Source organism: Equus przewalskii, chromosome 11 (genome assembly GCF_037783145.1).
Source record: "Equus przewalskii isolate Varuska chromosome 11, EquPr2, whole genome shotgun sequence".
In the NCBI taxonomy this organism is placed as follows: domain Eukaryota; kingdom Metazoa; phylum Chordata; class Mammalia; order Perissodactyla; family Equidae; genus Equus; species Equus przewalskii.
Genome location: NC_091841.1, coordinates 2751421 through 2767582, shown reverse-complemented (window position 1 = coordinate 2767582; position 16162 = coordinate 2751421). Strand labels below are relative to the sequence as shown.

The following is a 16162-nucleotide window of genomic DNA, read 5'->3' as shown; positions in this document are numbered from 1 at the left end:
TGTGCTCCTGAATACGTGACCAGATCAGTGATGGCAGTGACTTGTCCTCTTCCCTCGAACGTTGCCGTAGTGAAGGCAGTTCATGCCGGTCTGCTGACCTGACGTCCCAGGGCCCACGAAACTGACTGGTGTCCACGACTTCACCTCCGAACTCCAACCACACGAGCTGTGGGACCTTGAAATGCCCATCCTATTTTGAGATCCCGGCAAGACACTCTTCCTTTCTCTCATTTAATTATGGTATAAAGTCATTGCAGAAGGCACGACAGAAGGGGCTGTCCACTCTTCACATCACCAGAGACCAGAAAAGTGGGTTAAGAACCATTCGCACCAGTAGAAAGAGTGAAAACTGCAAGTTTATTTGAAAGTATAAAATTAAAAAAAAAAAACAAAACCTAACCAAAAACCGAAGAGCAACCACACACAACCTTCCCAGTTTGCATCAGCTGTGAACATCACACACTGTTAAGTAACCACTTAGCTGCATTTTTTTAGGATGTCGATTTCAAAGTCAAGGGCGCTGAGTCAGGCTATCCACCACAGTGGACTGATTCTAATGTTAAAACAAAAAGGACCCGCTGATCTCATTTGAGAAAAGAGTAGACACGGTTTTCTCGTTGGCAGAGATTTAGGCAATGTATAAAAAAACATCCTGGTTGGAATGAGTTAAAAAATATTGCTGGCCACTTATTTGCTATCTTGAGTGAGGAAAAAAACCCCCCAAAAACCCTGCAGCTTTGGTGTCCTACTTATATATTTTTTAAAACATTCATTAAAAAAATCAAATCTATAATAAAAATGTCCCTTTGTTTGTTTTAAAAAACAACACTAATAGGCTGCCCTTATCTACTAGGACCATTTGTTTTTCCTAAGAAGCCTGGAAGCAGAAAAGCGTGTGAGATTAATTCACCCCACAATTAATTAAAGTTAGAATCCTTTCCTGTAAACAACTTCCAGAGCACCAGAAAGAAGCAGGGCCCATCAAAGGCGGAATGAAGCCCTCGGACTCATGGAGATGTGGGGTTCAGCCAGGGTTCCCAAAGCACGTTGGCGCCCATCAAAAACCCTTTCTTTATTGGATTACTCAGAAAATAACTCAAGTGTTATTTTAAAAACGAAAGATACAAGCAACTAGGTTCCTTTCATTTACTTAAAAAAAAAAAAAAACCACCAAGTGGCTAGCTTTCCTGTAACATACTTTGGATTTTGGTTAAAAAAAAAAAAGCCTACAGAACAGAATCACTGAATGCCACTTCACCCCGCTCCTGCAGGCTCCATCTGAACATAATCAGAGGACGCGCACCTTTCTCAGCTACGGAAAGAAGCCCGGGGCGGAGGGGCCACCCCCAGTGGCTCCACCTGTTCCAGTTTTGCCCCCCATCGGTCAGTGTGGTTTCTTGCCAAATAAGGCCCACCTTTCTACCCGTTATTTCCCCAGGGGGTGTGCCTGGCTGGCACAGAGAAAGAGGAAAGCTAGCACAACAGAGACTGTGAATGAAGGGAAAAGGACATCCCTTTTTCTGCTTCCTTCAAGAATATGATAAATAATAACTCAAAGTGCAACAACGCACGAACGCCTGGCACACAGGTCAGTCTGGGGTGACTTGTCATCAGGGCTCCGAGGGACAAAGGTGCCATCTCCTTTCACATCTTTCTTTGGACCTCACTAATGGAAAACACACAAAAAAAAGACAGCCTTGCTATACACATATAAATAGTCCCTTAACTAGAAGGGGAAAACAAACACACTGCTCCAAATGCATTTCTAAGAGATTTTTTTTTAAAAGTCCGAATGGCAAACCTTGACTCCAAATTGTCTGTTGTTCATGGCTCACAGGAGAAACTATGGGATGTCAGGAGGGGCCTGACCCTAAGTTGGGCACTGGTAGTTGGGCCCTTGGGGAGGGGCGCTCTGGCGGGAGGGACTGAACATGGTTCTCACCTGGGTGAGAAACCGCAGCATCGGCCGGTCCAGACACACAGATGAAAGGACCCCGAGTGCTGGGGGGACTTAGGAGGCTGGTGTCACAGGTGCATGAACGGGCAAGGCAGCGGGGGTGGTTATAGGGACGCAGGGCCGGATCAGATTATTGGCCACCTCAAGTTGTGTCCTTATCCCTTGGCTATGGGCAGGTCACAGCTGGGAGGGGACAATCCAGAAGCCAGGGACCAAAGGGACCGTGGACCACAGCAAGGCCCTGCTCGCGGCAGCCTGCACTTCAGGAGCTGAGCACTTGGATAGCCCCCGACAGGAGAGGCTGATGACATCCTCGGCTGAGACAGCTCTCAAAAGAGGATTCTCGGCCAAGGTTTAAAGCCAGAATCTACCCAGAGTAGACAGTTTCAGAGTCATCCACAAAACCAAAAGGACACTGCTGATGACTGAAGGGCGTTGCTCACGTCAAAGTCTCCTGTGGCCACTGCCTCTGCCGTACTGACAGCACCAGAGAGGGGAGCACAGGGCAGGTTCTTAGGCCCCCGGACTCTCCCCAGGGCGGCCATCCAATGACAGCCTCCTGGGCGCACCCTCCAACCCAAATCCCCAGATGGAGCTATCAGGTGGCAGCCCACAGAGAATCTGGTCCAGTGTCTCCCGCCCTTCTGAACATCCAACACGACCCAGAGACAATGCTGTCTCAAGGTCTACATATACCGCTTCATCCCGCTGCCTGCAAACTCACGCCGCCTACCCAGCAAGACTCCAGCCGTGACAGAACCAGGACGTGAAGAGTGGGGCTGTGATCCTGGGCCCAGAAGGAGGAGCAGCCTCCCAGAAAAGATGCCCAACGCATCACATCAACTGAGAGGCCAGAAAAATGCCAGGTCACCCTCCAGAGAACATCCCTGAAACCTGGGGGAGGAGGAACGGAGAGACAGCTGACCCCAAATCACCGAGGCACCCTGAGGAGCTTCCCGTGAGCGCAAGTTGTTAAGATGATAACAAGTCAGAGCAGATTAACCCATGTGGACTTCGGAATAACTGGATTTTATACTTCTTCGGGGCCCTGGCTGGGCACGGAGTCCCTGGGCTCAGCGGCACCCTCCCGAGGGCCAGGCTGCCCCGGGCTGTGGCCGGCCTCTTCTGTGCTCAGGAGGCTGCTGGCAGCCTGGGAGCTGGCACTGTTGGCACTCCCGGACCTCGAGCGGTAAGGTGGCAGGTCGGCTTGGTTCAGAGACTCCGTGTCAGAAGAGTAGGGTGGCGGGGGCAGGTCATACCAGGCGGGCCTGCAACGAGAAAGCAGGATGGGGAGAGGAGAGGAAGAGGAGGCATTAGGAGCCACGGCAAGGCAGGCAGCGCCACCTTCCGCCCCCTTCTGCGAGGATGCTGATGTGGGGAAGAAGGTTCTCCTCCAAGGAGAGAGGCGGTCCAAGGACTAGGAACCCAGCAGTTTGCAACAAGGGCACGGCAAAAGGCCAGTGTGCTTCGGAGGGCGTGGGCCGGCTGGGCAGTGCCAACACCACGTCCTTGGGGTGGCCCTGAGTGAGGATACCCAGATCTCCCTCCGCTGGTCCTGGGCAGTTTGGCAAGGATGCTCGCTCCATGAGCTTGGGGTCCCATGGCCAAGCAGCTGGCCTCGTGTTTGGATGGAGCCTCTGATGGTCCTCAGAATTTGGGGTTCCTACTGAAAGGCAGCTCCACCTGGCTGTGTGGACTGGGGTGAGTGAGAGGACATGCTCTCAACACCGCAGTCTCCTTATCTCTAGGAAAGGATAATGATGACCCCTCGCTTGCAGTGACATCACTTTGCAGAGAGGACACTTTATTTTTCAGCTCTCGCTGACTGAAGGGTTACTGCGAGTCAGGCACTGCGCCTCCTACAACACCTCCGTTCCTTGCCTTATTTAAGGCTCACAAGAATGCTGAGAGGGAGCCATTACTCTTACGCCCATTGTACTGGAGAGGAAACTGAGGCACGGGGGCATTAAATGCCTTGCAGAGGATCCCAAATGACTCGTCTGCAGCAGCGCTGCGACCTGAGCCCTGGCGCTCCGTCTCCGGTTTCAGCGACCTTCACCTGCTCTCTCTCTGGTGGGTGGTCCCAACGGAGAGCTTTGCACTTAAACACCGCGCCCTGAAGCTGCGTTCATCTTTGTGAGGAGGGAAAACAGATTAAATAACACAAGAGCTGCCACAGAGAGGACGCCAGAGGAGCCCCGTCACCCTGGGAACACGGCTGCAAAACGCCTCTCACCGCACGGAGAGTCCCGGGCTCAGAGCGGGTGGGGCGCTGCGCAGGGGCCCAGAAGGGCGGGCATTCCCAGAGCCAAAGGGGGTGAGCCAGCTCTGATCCAGGGACTCCCGAAATGGGGGCTTCAGGACACCTTGGCGTCACCAAGGAAGGAGAGGGGAAGGCCGAGCAGGCAGGATTCAGGCCTACTCCCCACTTCCGCTACAGAACTCCGCTTCTGGTGATGGGGTTTCTGGGTTCAATTCCATCTGTAATGAAGGCTCAGCAACGCTGGAGAGTGATCTGCGCCACCCCCTTTCTTTTACAGATGAAGCCAAGCAAAGTTAAGGAACTCATGTATTGCTCACTCATTCACTCACTCACTCACTCGTCCATCCATTCATTGAACATGTTACCCAAACCTCGACTAGTCCTGGGCATTGTCCTGTGGCAGCAGGTGAGGCCCCACAGCTAGGCAGTGGTCTGGTCATGTGCCAGTGTGGCATTACCAGGGTGGAGCAGGGCACCGAGTTGGCCAGGACGCTAACTGTATGTCCTCAGACAATAACTTAAACTCCCAGAGCCTCAGTTTCCCCATCTGTTAAATTGAGGCAAACACAGAACCTCCCTCAGCGAGCTGTTGAGAGGGTTAAATGAGATGAGACGTCAAGCGTCTTGCAAGGACTCAGTGAACGTCAGATGCTGCCGCCGCCGACAGCAGCTGAATCTAGGCTCTTGGTAAGACCTGGGGACGAGGTGTGCGCACATATTCCCCTCCCCCAGTCCCTGCCATCCAGCACGCACCTTTGGTCCAGCAGGGCCTCTGAGTAGGAGGGCGGGGAGCCCACGTCCGACGCGTTCTGCTCAGCCTGGCTGGCCACGTACTGGATGCCGTTGTTGACGTTGTAGGTGACGCTGCAGTGGTGGGGGTGGTCCAGGACCACCAGGCGGGAGAGCAGCACGGGATGCTGCAGCCGGTGCACGGGCAGCGTCATGAGGTTGTTCCTCTTCCGCTGGTGGTGGAGGACGAGCGCCAGCAGGGCCACCACCAGCACGAAGATGACGGAGCTGCCGATGATGGCGTAGGTGATGCTGGGGTAGTAGACCAGCTGGTTCTCCGAAGTCACAAACACCTGCCCGCTGCCCGGTTCTGAGAAAGCCCCGGGGGGAGAGAACAGGAGAGAGGTTACCAGTCTGGGCCACCCTTCACTTCCAAGTCAGCCCAGGACGCGCAGGCAAATGCTCTCAGCGGCGCGACTCCCAACTGCCAAAAAGAGAAAACCACACAGGAGTCCATCGACTGGTGAACGGACAATAGAATGTGTGATACCCGTACAACGGAACGTCATTTGGCCATAAAAAGTACTGACACGTGTTACAACAGGGATGAACCTCAAAAACACCAAGCTAAGCAAAATAACCCAAACACAGAAGACCACAGACTGCATGATTCCCTTTATATGAAATGTCCAGGAAAGGGAAATTTAGGGAGACAGAAAGTAGACTAACGTTTGCCTGAGGCTGGGGTAGGGGAATGGGGAGTCACTGAAAATGGGCATCAGGGATCTTGTCGGGGTGACGGGAATGTCCTGAAACTGGGTATGGCGATGGCTGCATGATATGGTAAATTACTAAAACTCAGTGAATTGGACACTTAAAATGGGAGAATTTTATGTTATATAAGTTATACTTCAATGAAGTTGTTTAAAAAAACTCAGCCCCAGGAAATATGACATGTGGGGAACACACACGAGGAACACTGGTCGGCGTGTCTGGGGTTCCTTACGTCTGCAGAACACTATTCTATCCTAGGCCGCAGGCCAAGCTCCCAAGACGGAGAGCCAGTACAGCACGGGCTGAAATCATGGACTCTGGAGCCAGGCTAGCTTCAGATCCAGCCCCTCAACTCACTGGCTGTGTGCCCTTTGAAAAGTGGTCAACCTCTCTGTGCTGTAACTTCCTCATCTGTAAAATTGGGGTGGTAACAGCCCCCACCTCACTGGGCGTGGTGAGCATGAGATGAGTGAATAATTATCACGCGCTTGGAACAATAGTGGACACCCTGCTGTGAAGGTGCTTGTTCAAGACACAGAAATGCAGGCTTTGTCACACTGACTTGCCTCATAGCAACTCCAGGAAGTAGGTGCTGTAACTCTTCTTTTTAAGATGAGGAAAGGGAAGCTCAGAGAGCTTGGGTCCCCGGACCAGGGCCACAGGGTTAGGAGGCAAGGAGCCGTGCGTGATTTGAGCCCAGTGGTCTGACTCCCAGCCTCGTCCCCACACTCGGCCCACGGCCCCCCCAACAAGACCTCCGCAGGCATCTCCTCAGAGGCCTCGGGCGGAGGTCTGGCACCCATGGCGCCCTGCAGACGGCCAACAGCCTCTTCTCCACAAGCTCTTCAAACACTCCGCGAAGGGGCTTCCCACTCGGCAGGACAGCAACCTCGGCAAGGCCCAGGCCGGCCCAGGAGGGCACGGCAGCCGCTCCCGCAGACAGCTGGACGCTGCATCCGTGCGGGAGAACCACGGCTGCCCACCGACGCGGCCCCGCCGGAGAAAGCATCTAAAGGCAGCTGGGTGAGCAAACCTGGGGACCACACCCGGTGCCTGTGACCCCCGAAACGGTGAGGAGGTTCAGTGGGCCCACAGGGGCCAAAATGCAGACGTGAAGTGGGAGCAGCAACAACCGCGGCTGCTCAGGCCCGTGAGCGGGAGCCGGGCCGAGCCCTCGGCTCTGCCTGTTCTGGGTGGGCATCGCGGTCCGCAGTGTGGAGGGTGTGCCACGCACACAGAAGCACTCAGTAAATGCAGACGACTTGAAAGAAAAACCTGTGCGTTCACGCCTCCGGTACCCTAAATGCTATTAACACTTTACTGCTCCTGTTCTTCAGAAGAGCAAGCTGACTCAGAGAGGCGAAGTAACGTATCCAGGATCACGTCCGGGGCAAGCAGGAGTCGAGACTCACCCCAGCCACGTGCGAAACACACCGTCTGTCCTCCTTTCCGGACAGAAATACTTCCAGGCTCCCCACATAACCCAGATCTGAGAGCTAACTCAAGCTCCAGGCTTGTGTTACTTTTCTCTCCAGCCATACTCAAACACGGATAAAAAGCTCTGAAGCTTCTGCGAGCTTCTGTCGGTCACCATTTCAATGACTGACTGACAGAAAGCAGCAACTAAGATCGCAGACAACAGCAGCAGCACGGTGCAGACGCTTAAGGGAGGGAGGAAGTTCTGGACTTTTCTGGAGACGATCAGCTGTCACCGAGCGGTTCTGCTGAGTTCTGTCTGCTCTCAGCTTAGATCGCTAACAGCTGGGCGGGGGCTGATGTGTGTGTGTACGTTTCAGAATTCAAGTTAAAATAAAATACCCTCTTTATTTTGTTATGTCCAGCACAGAGCCGAGGGGTCGAATCTGGGGGCCGTCACTCCAGCTGTTGCTCAAGCAAGTTCCTTAACTTCTGTGAGGCTCAGCCGCCTTGTCCCTAACCAGTGGGGTGCCAGGTAAGCAACAGCAGCCACCTCCTGCATTACCGGGAGGGTAACACAACGCATGCGCAAAGAGCAGAGCGCCGGGCCTCTGGCAAGGGCTCACACTCAGTTAACGTTAGTCCTTTCTTTTTTATGGTGGTAAAACATACATAAAATTGACCATTTTAACCATTTCTAAGTGCACAGTTCAGTGGCGTTAAGAACATTGATTGTGTAACCATCACCACTATCCATCTCCAGAACTTTTCATCATTTCAAACTAGTTAATGCTGATCCTTTGTGTTCACTCTCTTTCCATTATCCAACTTCCCTGGATCAGTAGGTGAGGCTGGGAGAGCCCCTCTTGGGGGCGGGAGGGTAAGGCTGAGTGAGTTCCTTTCTCAAAAGAGGAAAGGGTGTGGATTTTCACACGGACAAAAATGGGTCCAGAGATTTTTAAACACTGACTTCTGTGTAACCACCTGAGAAATTACGATGTTATAACTCAGTGGTGCCTGGTCTCGTCTTTGCTCTGTGCGTAAAATGTCACCTTGTATTAATTCATTAACTAGACTCACTTTTCTTAAGAGCTTAATGAGCCCGCTGGCCAAATTACTAATATCAGAGTGGCCTGGGACCAGAGTCCCAAGTGCATAATCCATGGATGATGAAGTCTCCATTTATTCCGGCTGTGCCTCGGGCTAATGCCCTCACGCTCCACCGTCAGCCTGAAGGCCAGGCCTGCGTCTGCTGCTTCTGCCGCGTTAGCTCCAGGCAACCCGGGGACGCAGACCACCGGGCTCTCCAAACCGCTGGCCTCCGGCAGGCTGGGTCTGCCCAACTGCAGGGGTGCTCGTCAGCTCAGAGCCATCACAGAGCTGCGCAGCCATCACCACAGCGTTCTAGCACGTCGCAGTCAAGCGTCTTCAAGAACAGCGACTTTTTCTAGCTTGCAGAGGCGCGGTCTGGTCGGACCAGGGACTGAGGAAGCGGACACCTGTGACTCGGCATTCCTTTGCTTCTAAAATTTCTCCCCTCCAGATGCAAATAAAATTTCCTGCAGGATATCACTTCTCGTCTATCAGACTGGCAAAGGCAAAGTCTGATTTCACACTTTGCTGGCCAGGTCTGGGGATAACAAGTATAGTCACTCCTGCATGGCCAGTGGGGAGTAAATTGGTACAACCAGGATGGTGGCGGAGTTAACAATATGTATTAAAATAAAAAATCCTCTGACCCAGCAATTCCACTCTTCAGAATCTAACAGAGACATCCACACAAATGAGAAACAACTTTGAAATACAAGTATTCACTGAAACATTGTTCATAACAGCAGCATAGAAGAAACCATCTAAATGTCAATCTGCAGCAGCCCAGCCGCGGAAATTCTGATGCATCCAGATGACACCACACCTCTTTAAAACATTAAGGCTGTTCTCCACGTGCCGATGGAACAATCCGAAAGCTATCTTGATGAGCGAAAAAAAGCGAGTTCGGTAGAGAATGCAGAGAGTATTTCTAGGACACGCAGGACTGGAAACACTGGCAGCTTCTAGGGGGAGAACCGAAGGGGGGGCAGGCCACCTTGCCACGGGTCACTGTCCCACTTTGTACCCTCTGAACTCTATCGTCTGTTAAAACACACTTGTCGTCTCTTCTTTGGCGTGGCCCAGGCTGACGGGGTGTCGAGGTTTCGTCCTTGTTTCCTTCTCTCCCTGGGAGGTGAGGGCTCCTCAGGGTTCACACCTCACGGTCACTCAAGACCCCCCACTGACCTGCCACTCCCCGAGCACGGCTCCGAAGCCTCCAGCCCGACCTCTGGCCTCCAGAATTCCTGTTCTGGAATGTTCACTGCCCTGTTCAAACTGATTCCTCATCACTTCTCTGAAAAATCAACTCCTGTGGGCCTTTTTAAAAAAACTATTTTTAAAGTGTATTTTTCTCCAGACTAAATATTTTTTAAAAGTCAGGTTTATTGAGGTATAATTGACACACAATAAAACTTGCCCTTTTATTTTTATTTATTTATTTATTTATTTTAAGGAAGATTAGCCCTGAGCTAACTCCCGCCAATCATCCTCTTTTTGCTGAAGAAGCCTGGCCCTGAGCTAACATCCGTGCACATCTTCCTCCACTTCATATGTGGCATGCCTACCACAGCATGGCGTGCCAAGCGGTGCCATGTCTGCACCTGGGATGCGAAGCGGTGAACCCCAGGCCACCGAGAAGCGGAACGTGTGAACGTGCAAACTTAACTGCTGCGCCACCGGGCCGGCCCCAAACTTGCCCTTTTAAAACGTATAGTTGGATGAGTTTTAACACAATGATACAGTTGCATAACCCCCACCACAAGCAAGATCTAGAACCTTCTCATCCCTCCCCAAAAGCTCTTTGCTCCTTTGCAGTCCGTCCCCTCCCCTCATCCGCAGCCCCTGGAAACCACTGATCTGTTTTCCGTCCAGAGACTCCCCTTTTCCAGAAAGTCGTCTAAGCAGAATCCAGCAGTCCGTAGCCTATCGTGTCTGGCTTCTCTCACCTGCATATCGCCTCTGGGATCCACGCATGTTTCAGTATTAATATTTCATCCCGTTAGATTGCTGAGTAGTATTCTGTTGTCCTCATATATCACGATTTGTTTATCCATCTACCAGTTGAGGGAGGGAACTGGGTCGTTTCCAGCTTCTGCAATGCAGGTCTTTGTGCTGCCCTATGTTTTCATATTTCTCAAGGCCCCAGGGTCAGATGGGAAGTGTATGTTTAACTTTATAGGAAACTGTCACACTTCGTCTACGTGGCTTCAGCACTCAGCCTTCCCCATTGCTCTGCATCCTCACCAGCACTCAGTGTGGCTGGCCTTTTTAATTTCAGCCGCTCTACTAGCCGTGTAGTGGTATCTCATGGGGTTGAATTTCCCAGTGACTAATGACGTTGAGCATCTGTTCATGTGCTAATTTGCCATCTGTGTATCTTCTTGGGTGAAATGTCTATTGCACTCTCTCGTCCATTTTTAAACTGGGTTGTTTGACTACTTATTATTGAGTAGGAAGAAGTGCTTTATATGTTCTGGGACACAGCCCTTTTCCAGAAATGTGTTTTGCACGTATTTCTTCCCAGTCTGTGTCTTGTTTTCTCGTCTACTTTATAGTGTCCTTTTCAAGAACAGTGTTTTAAATAATTTTTTATGAAGTCCATTGTATTAATTCTTTCTGTTATGTTTTCTGCTTTTTGTATTCTCTCCAAGAACTCTTTGCCTAGAAGTTTTATAGCTTCAGCTCTTACATCTCATCTATGATCCATTGCAAGTTAATTTTTGTTTATGGTACAAGGTGAAGTTCAATGTTCTTTTTCCCCTCCCTTTGGAGATCCAACTGTTCCAGCACATTTGTTGAAAAGCTCATCCTTTCCTATTGAATTACCTTGGCACCTTTGTTGAAAATCAATGGACTCTATCAGTCTGGGTCTATTTCTAGATTCTCTGCTCTGTTTGATTGAGCCATATACCAATCCTTCTGCCAATAGCTGGGGTGACAACCACAGCTTTACAGCAAGTCTCGACGTCAGGCAGCGTGAGTCCTGGATAAATTGAACACTATTTCTGATTATAAAAATCGATGCTAATTATTAAAATTAAAGTAATGTGGAAATGTTCAAGACAGATAAATCCCGCCCCTCCCCCATGGCCTGTAATAAATTCTAGTAGAATTCCACCAGAGAAAAACAGTTAACAGTTTGGTGCAGACTAGTGGTCGGCAAAATTGCTCTGTCAAAGGCCAGAGAGTAAATATTTTATGCTTTGTGGGCCAGTTTCAGTCACCACGACTCCAAAAGGGGTTACCAACAACACGTCAGCGAGCGAGCGTATTTGTGTCCCCATAAGACTTTATTTACAAAAACAGGCGCAGGTCATCAGATTCGGCCCACTGGCCTTCGTTTGCTGACCCACAGTGTGCATCTTCCCAAACTCCTCTCTGTCCAGGTGCACACACGTCCTTTTCCTCATGCTACACAGGTATTTCTGCAAATGGACATCTTTCCTCCCCCACCCACAACCTTTGTCAAGAGGAGCTGTGCACTATCCACTGGAGACACATCACGATTCACTTAACCAATCTCCTACCGATGTACAATTAGGCTGCGCCCTTTTTTGGGGGGGGAGTTATCACAAACAACGCTACAACATTCAGGCAGACCAGCCCCATGTGAGAGCCAGGAGCAGAGGGCCAGGCTTGCCCCGTCCACCACTCTATAGTCGGTGCCCAACGCAGATGCGGCGTGAGTCAGTGCCCTGTGGCCACGGGCACACCCATTCCTTAGGACAGACTTTCAGAATGCTGGTTGCTTTCCTGGCCACTGGTCCCCGGGTTTAAACACTCAGGGTTGTCTTGCCTTGAACTCTGCTTTTCTCTGTGCACACGGAGCTGCCGAGTGTGGTCAGCTTCTGCTGTGCAGCGTTTCTCCAGTCTCTGCTTCTGGTCTCCACTCGCATGGCCACACCCAGGCCCAGGCCGGGAAGAGAAAGCTCCTGCGGTCCTACCATCTTTAGCCTCTTTGTCCTCCGACCTTTCTGCGATACTCCCGTCAGTCTGTGTCACTACGCAAATCTTGTAGAATTCTTCAGATCAAGGACCCTCGACGGCTCCCGTCGCCCCTGTGGCCAGGCGTCAGACTCCGCAGCCCCCTGCTCCGCTCCAGCACCAACCCTCAGAGGGTCCAGGGAAAGAGGTGCAGAGAAGCCGGAGTGAAGAACACCATTTGCCTCGTGACCTGGCCCCACTCCTGATTTGAACTAGGCAATAACACAAACAATATTAACGACCGGCACCACCACCACCCATGTTTGCTTTGAACTTGAAAACAAAGAGTAATAATAATAAGAACATCATCATACTTATGGCAGCAGCTCTCGCCCACTGGCAATATCTTACGTGTTTTACAGAGTAACTCTTTTATAATCCATACACCATCCCCACTGAGCCGAGCGGCGTCCCCCGAAAGATATGCCCACTTGGAAGCTCAGACTGTGATCGTCTCTGGAATCCAGCTCTCCGCAGATTATAACCAAGGGCAAGGTCTTGAGATGAGATCATCCTGATTTAGGGTGGGCTCTAAATCCAATGATGAGCGTCCTTACAGGAGACGAGAAGGAGGCCCAGCAACAGATGAGGGAGATGGCCGCGTGAGGCCAGAGGCACCGGAGTCACGGCAGCCCCAAGTCAAGGAACGCCAAGAACGGGGGCGGCCACCAGGAGCTGGGAGAGCGGGCGAACGGGTTCTCCTTAGAGCCCCCACAAAGAGCCCATGCTGCCAGGACCCTGTTTCAGAGGTCAGGCCTCCAGAACAGCGTGAGAATCAATTCCTGCCGTTTTAAGCGGCCAAGCTGGTGGGCCTTTGTTATGGCATCTCTAGGAAATGACACAGCATCCACGAAGCAGACCACCGTACAGACGGGGAAAGGGGAGCACAGAGAGGGTGAGTGGCTTGCCCAGCACTCCTCCCCCCGTTATTATCAGCAGCTATTAGGAGAGCTCGGGGGGAACCGGGTCCCTGCTCTTGACTCATGGCCTTCTTTCATTTCCCACACGCGGTTCTCATCACAAAAGGGAGTTCCAGGTGGGAGAAGGCCAGGCTCTCTCCTTCTCGGAGCCGTGCTGAGGGCCAAGTGCAGCCTTGTACACACAGTGGGTACTCCACAAGTATGTTTTTATATCTGTAAACTGACTCTGAAGCACGATAATTCACGATCTCCTCATTTACAGTCTTTTTAAGAGAGCCACCTTGAAGCTCAGAATGATGACCGCGCCTCCTGCTGCTCGTTCTCACCCTATATGCACAATTTCACTTCATCCTCACAAGACTCCTAATTTATAGATGGAGCAACTGAAGACCAGAGAGGTTAAGAAACTTAATGAAGGTCACAGAGCACACAAGTGGGACAACTAGTATCTGAGCCCAGCAGTCTGATGCCAGCAACCATCCCACCGTCCCACGGAGTCCTCTCTCTCCTGTCCGTCTGCCACCCCACTTGACTGCTCCTACAATGGGATCCCTCCACCAATAACTCCAACGGAGCCTCAATCTTGGACTCTGAACAATAGATTCTGAAGTGTCTCCTGTGAGATGGCAAGAGGTATTTCATGGAAAAAGGTACCTTGGTCAAACAGGTGTGAGAATAACCAGATTAGACAAATTAAACCGCGTTTTTCGTAGCTGTTCAGAGTGCAGGCTCTGGAACCAAATGTCTAGATTCAATCCTCGGCTCTGTCACGTAATTACTAGCTGTGTGACCTAGGACAAGTTACTTTACCTCTCTGGACCTCTAAACCCTCATCTGTGAAACAAGATAACAGGAGAATCCACCTCGTAGGGTTGTTTTATGAATAAAAAGAGAAAATACATTAAAAAAAACCTTACTTTGTCTGGCCCAGTAAATACTCAACAAACCCTAGTTGTTATTAGCCTCTATTACAGGACTTTTCAGAGCGTTTAAAAAGGCAAATGTTCGTAGAGATGCTCCATGAGAGGATGTGGTTATTTCATCAACCGCGGTGCCACGGACAGAACACAGATCATATTTTAAATAAGCACATTCCCAACCTTCTGGACGGCGTCTTCTTACAACTCAGACGGGGGCACTCCTGGCCCCGGTCATGTTGTTGGGGGAAGCTCGAGGCTGCAGGGGCCAACCTAAGAGGCGGAGCTAAGAGGCAGCCACCTTAGCCCCTCCCTCTCGGCACAGCAGCAGCCCACCGCCCGGGCGGGCGGCACCCAGCTCGGGCAGCATCCCCATCGCCGCCTGGGGCCCGCCAGGCAGCAGGAGCCTCAAGTGTGCAGCAGCTCCTGGGGCTGCAATGCCAGTCCGTCCACCGCAGGGCTGTGTGTCGCCAGCCGTCCTGACACCTGACCAGAGCGAGCAGGCGGGAGCCGATCCCGGCCACAAGTGCCAGGAGCCCAAGGCCGCCGCCTCTGGTCTGTCCTCTGGCGCGGAGCTGCCCATTAGACCCCGGCCCAGGGCCACTGACTGTGTACACTGCAGCTTCCGAGAGCGGAGACCTTTCTGAGCAATTCAGGGGTAACGGCCGACGACAGAAGCAGTCCGAACAGGGCTCCCCCGGGTGCCTTACTGTCCGTGGAATTCCATAGACAAATCCTGGCTGTGGAGATTTCAGGGCATCTCTCAAGGACCCCAGGCCAGACCCTGCAGGCAGGGCTCCCGTGCTCCAGGCCCAGCGCTGCCGGGACCAGGACTCCAAGAGGGAGCACCAGGCACATCCGCCCCGTCACGACTCTGCACCCCGGCCCCTGGCCAAACCCCATCCTAGCGCCCGCGTCCCCTGCCCTCCACCACTGCCCACCTCGTCCCAACCACACTTACCCGGGCCCTGCCCGCCTCTTGCTCTAGACAGGCTCTTTTCCCTTAGCTGCCGGTGTTCTTTGGAAAACTAAATTCACTTGTTCACGTCATCCTCTGCTCAAAACACTCCAGGGCTTCCCACATCCTCAGTATAAAGCCCAGCTGGTGCCACGGCCCCCAGGCCCTAAAGAACCCTCCACGCCCGCCCCTCCCCAGCTCCTTCCGCTGCAGACCCACCGGCCCGCTCGCTGTGGTTCCAGAGCACACCAAGCCCTCACCTGCCGAGGGCCCTTGCCCTTGCTGTGCCCTCTGCTCAGCAGCCCCTCTCCAGGCACCCGTGTCGCTCACTCACTCCCCATCCCACTCAGGCCTCTGCTGCCGGGTCAGTGAGCCGCCAGCCTCCTGGGCCGCCGCCAGCGCTCTCCATCCCTCACTCTGCCTTATCTGTCTCCATGGCACTTGTCACCGTCTGCCACTGTCCACTGTATTTGTACGGAATCGACTCTTTCCTACTGGATGTAACTCCGTGGGGGCAGAGCTGGACCCCGCTCACCGCTGTATCCCCAGTGCCCAGAACGGAGCTCAGTAAACATGTGCTGGGGGAAGGGGCCTCTGAGTCTGTGGCTCTGTGAGCCGCGGTCTCAGGGTGCTGCGCTCCTTCCAGAAGCACCCGCGTCTTTCAGACGAGACTGTGCACCTTCCAGGCCAGTGCTTCGTGGCCATGATCTTGTTTAGCCTCACAGGTAAAAAAATAAGTCTCAGAGAGGTAAGGTCACTTGCCCCGGGTCACACAGCTAGGAGGTGACAGCTGACACCTGAGCCTAGGTATGTTGGACTGACACCCAGACATACACATGGTAACAGGACAGGTCCCACTCAGGTCTGTGAGAGGACCTGCTCTCGGGACGTGAAACCAGTCCCGCGGCTGGAAAATCCACAGTTATCTGATGGGAAGCCGGCTGAGCTCAGGATTGCAGAGAAGACATGTTTATTGTACAGAAACGCAGTCCCATTCTTCTAGAATCTTCCTTCTCACAAATTAGATGGAGGTAATGTGACCCTTTCCTGGAATCATCCAGAGATCGGCCAGCTCACAGGGCTGGCAGTGTGGGGCCAGTGCAGCCAGGGTCCTCTCCCCAAACGGCCGAGATGGTGCCCTATCCAGTCCCG

General features: G+C 52.4%; 1 protein-coding gene across 19 annotated transcripts in view; it reads right to left on the bottom strand.

The window, feature by feature from the left end:
- Window positions 1-338: 338 nt before the first annotated feature.
- The window catches only part of LDLRAD3 (low density lipoprotein receptor class A domain containing 3), a 271148-nt gene continuing 255324 nt past the window's right edge, over window positions 339-16162 (bottom strand). For all 19 annotated transcript variants that reach the window (XM_070564812.1, XM_070564811.1, XM_070564803.1 and 16 more), the window contains 2 exons: window positions 4974-5319; window positions 339-3225 (listed from right to left, as the gene is read on the bottom strand). In XM_070564812.1, the coding sequence (XP_070420913.1) occupies window positions 2988-3225; window positions 4974-5319 (584 nt within the window). In that variant the 3' untranslated portion in view covers window positions 339-2987. The remainder of the gene's footprint in view (window positions 3226-4973; window positions 5320-16162) is intronic.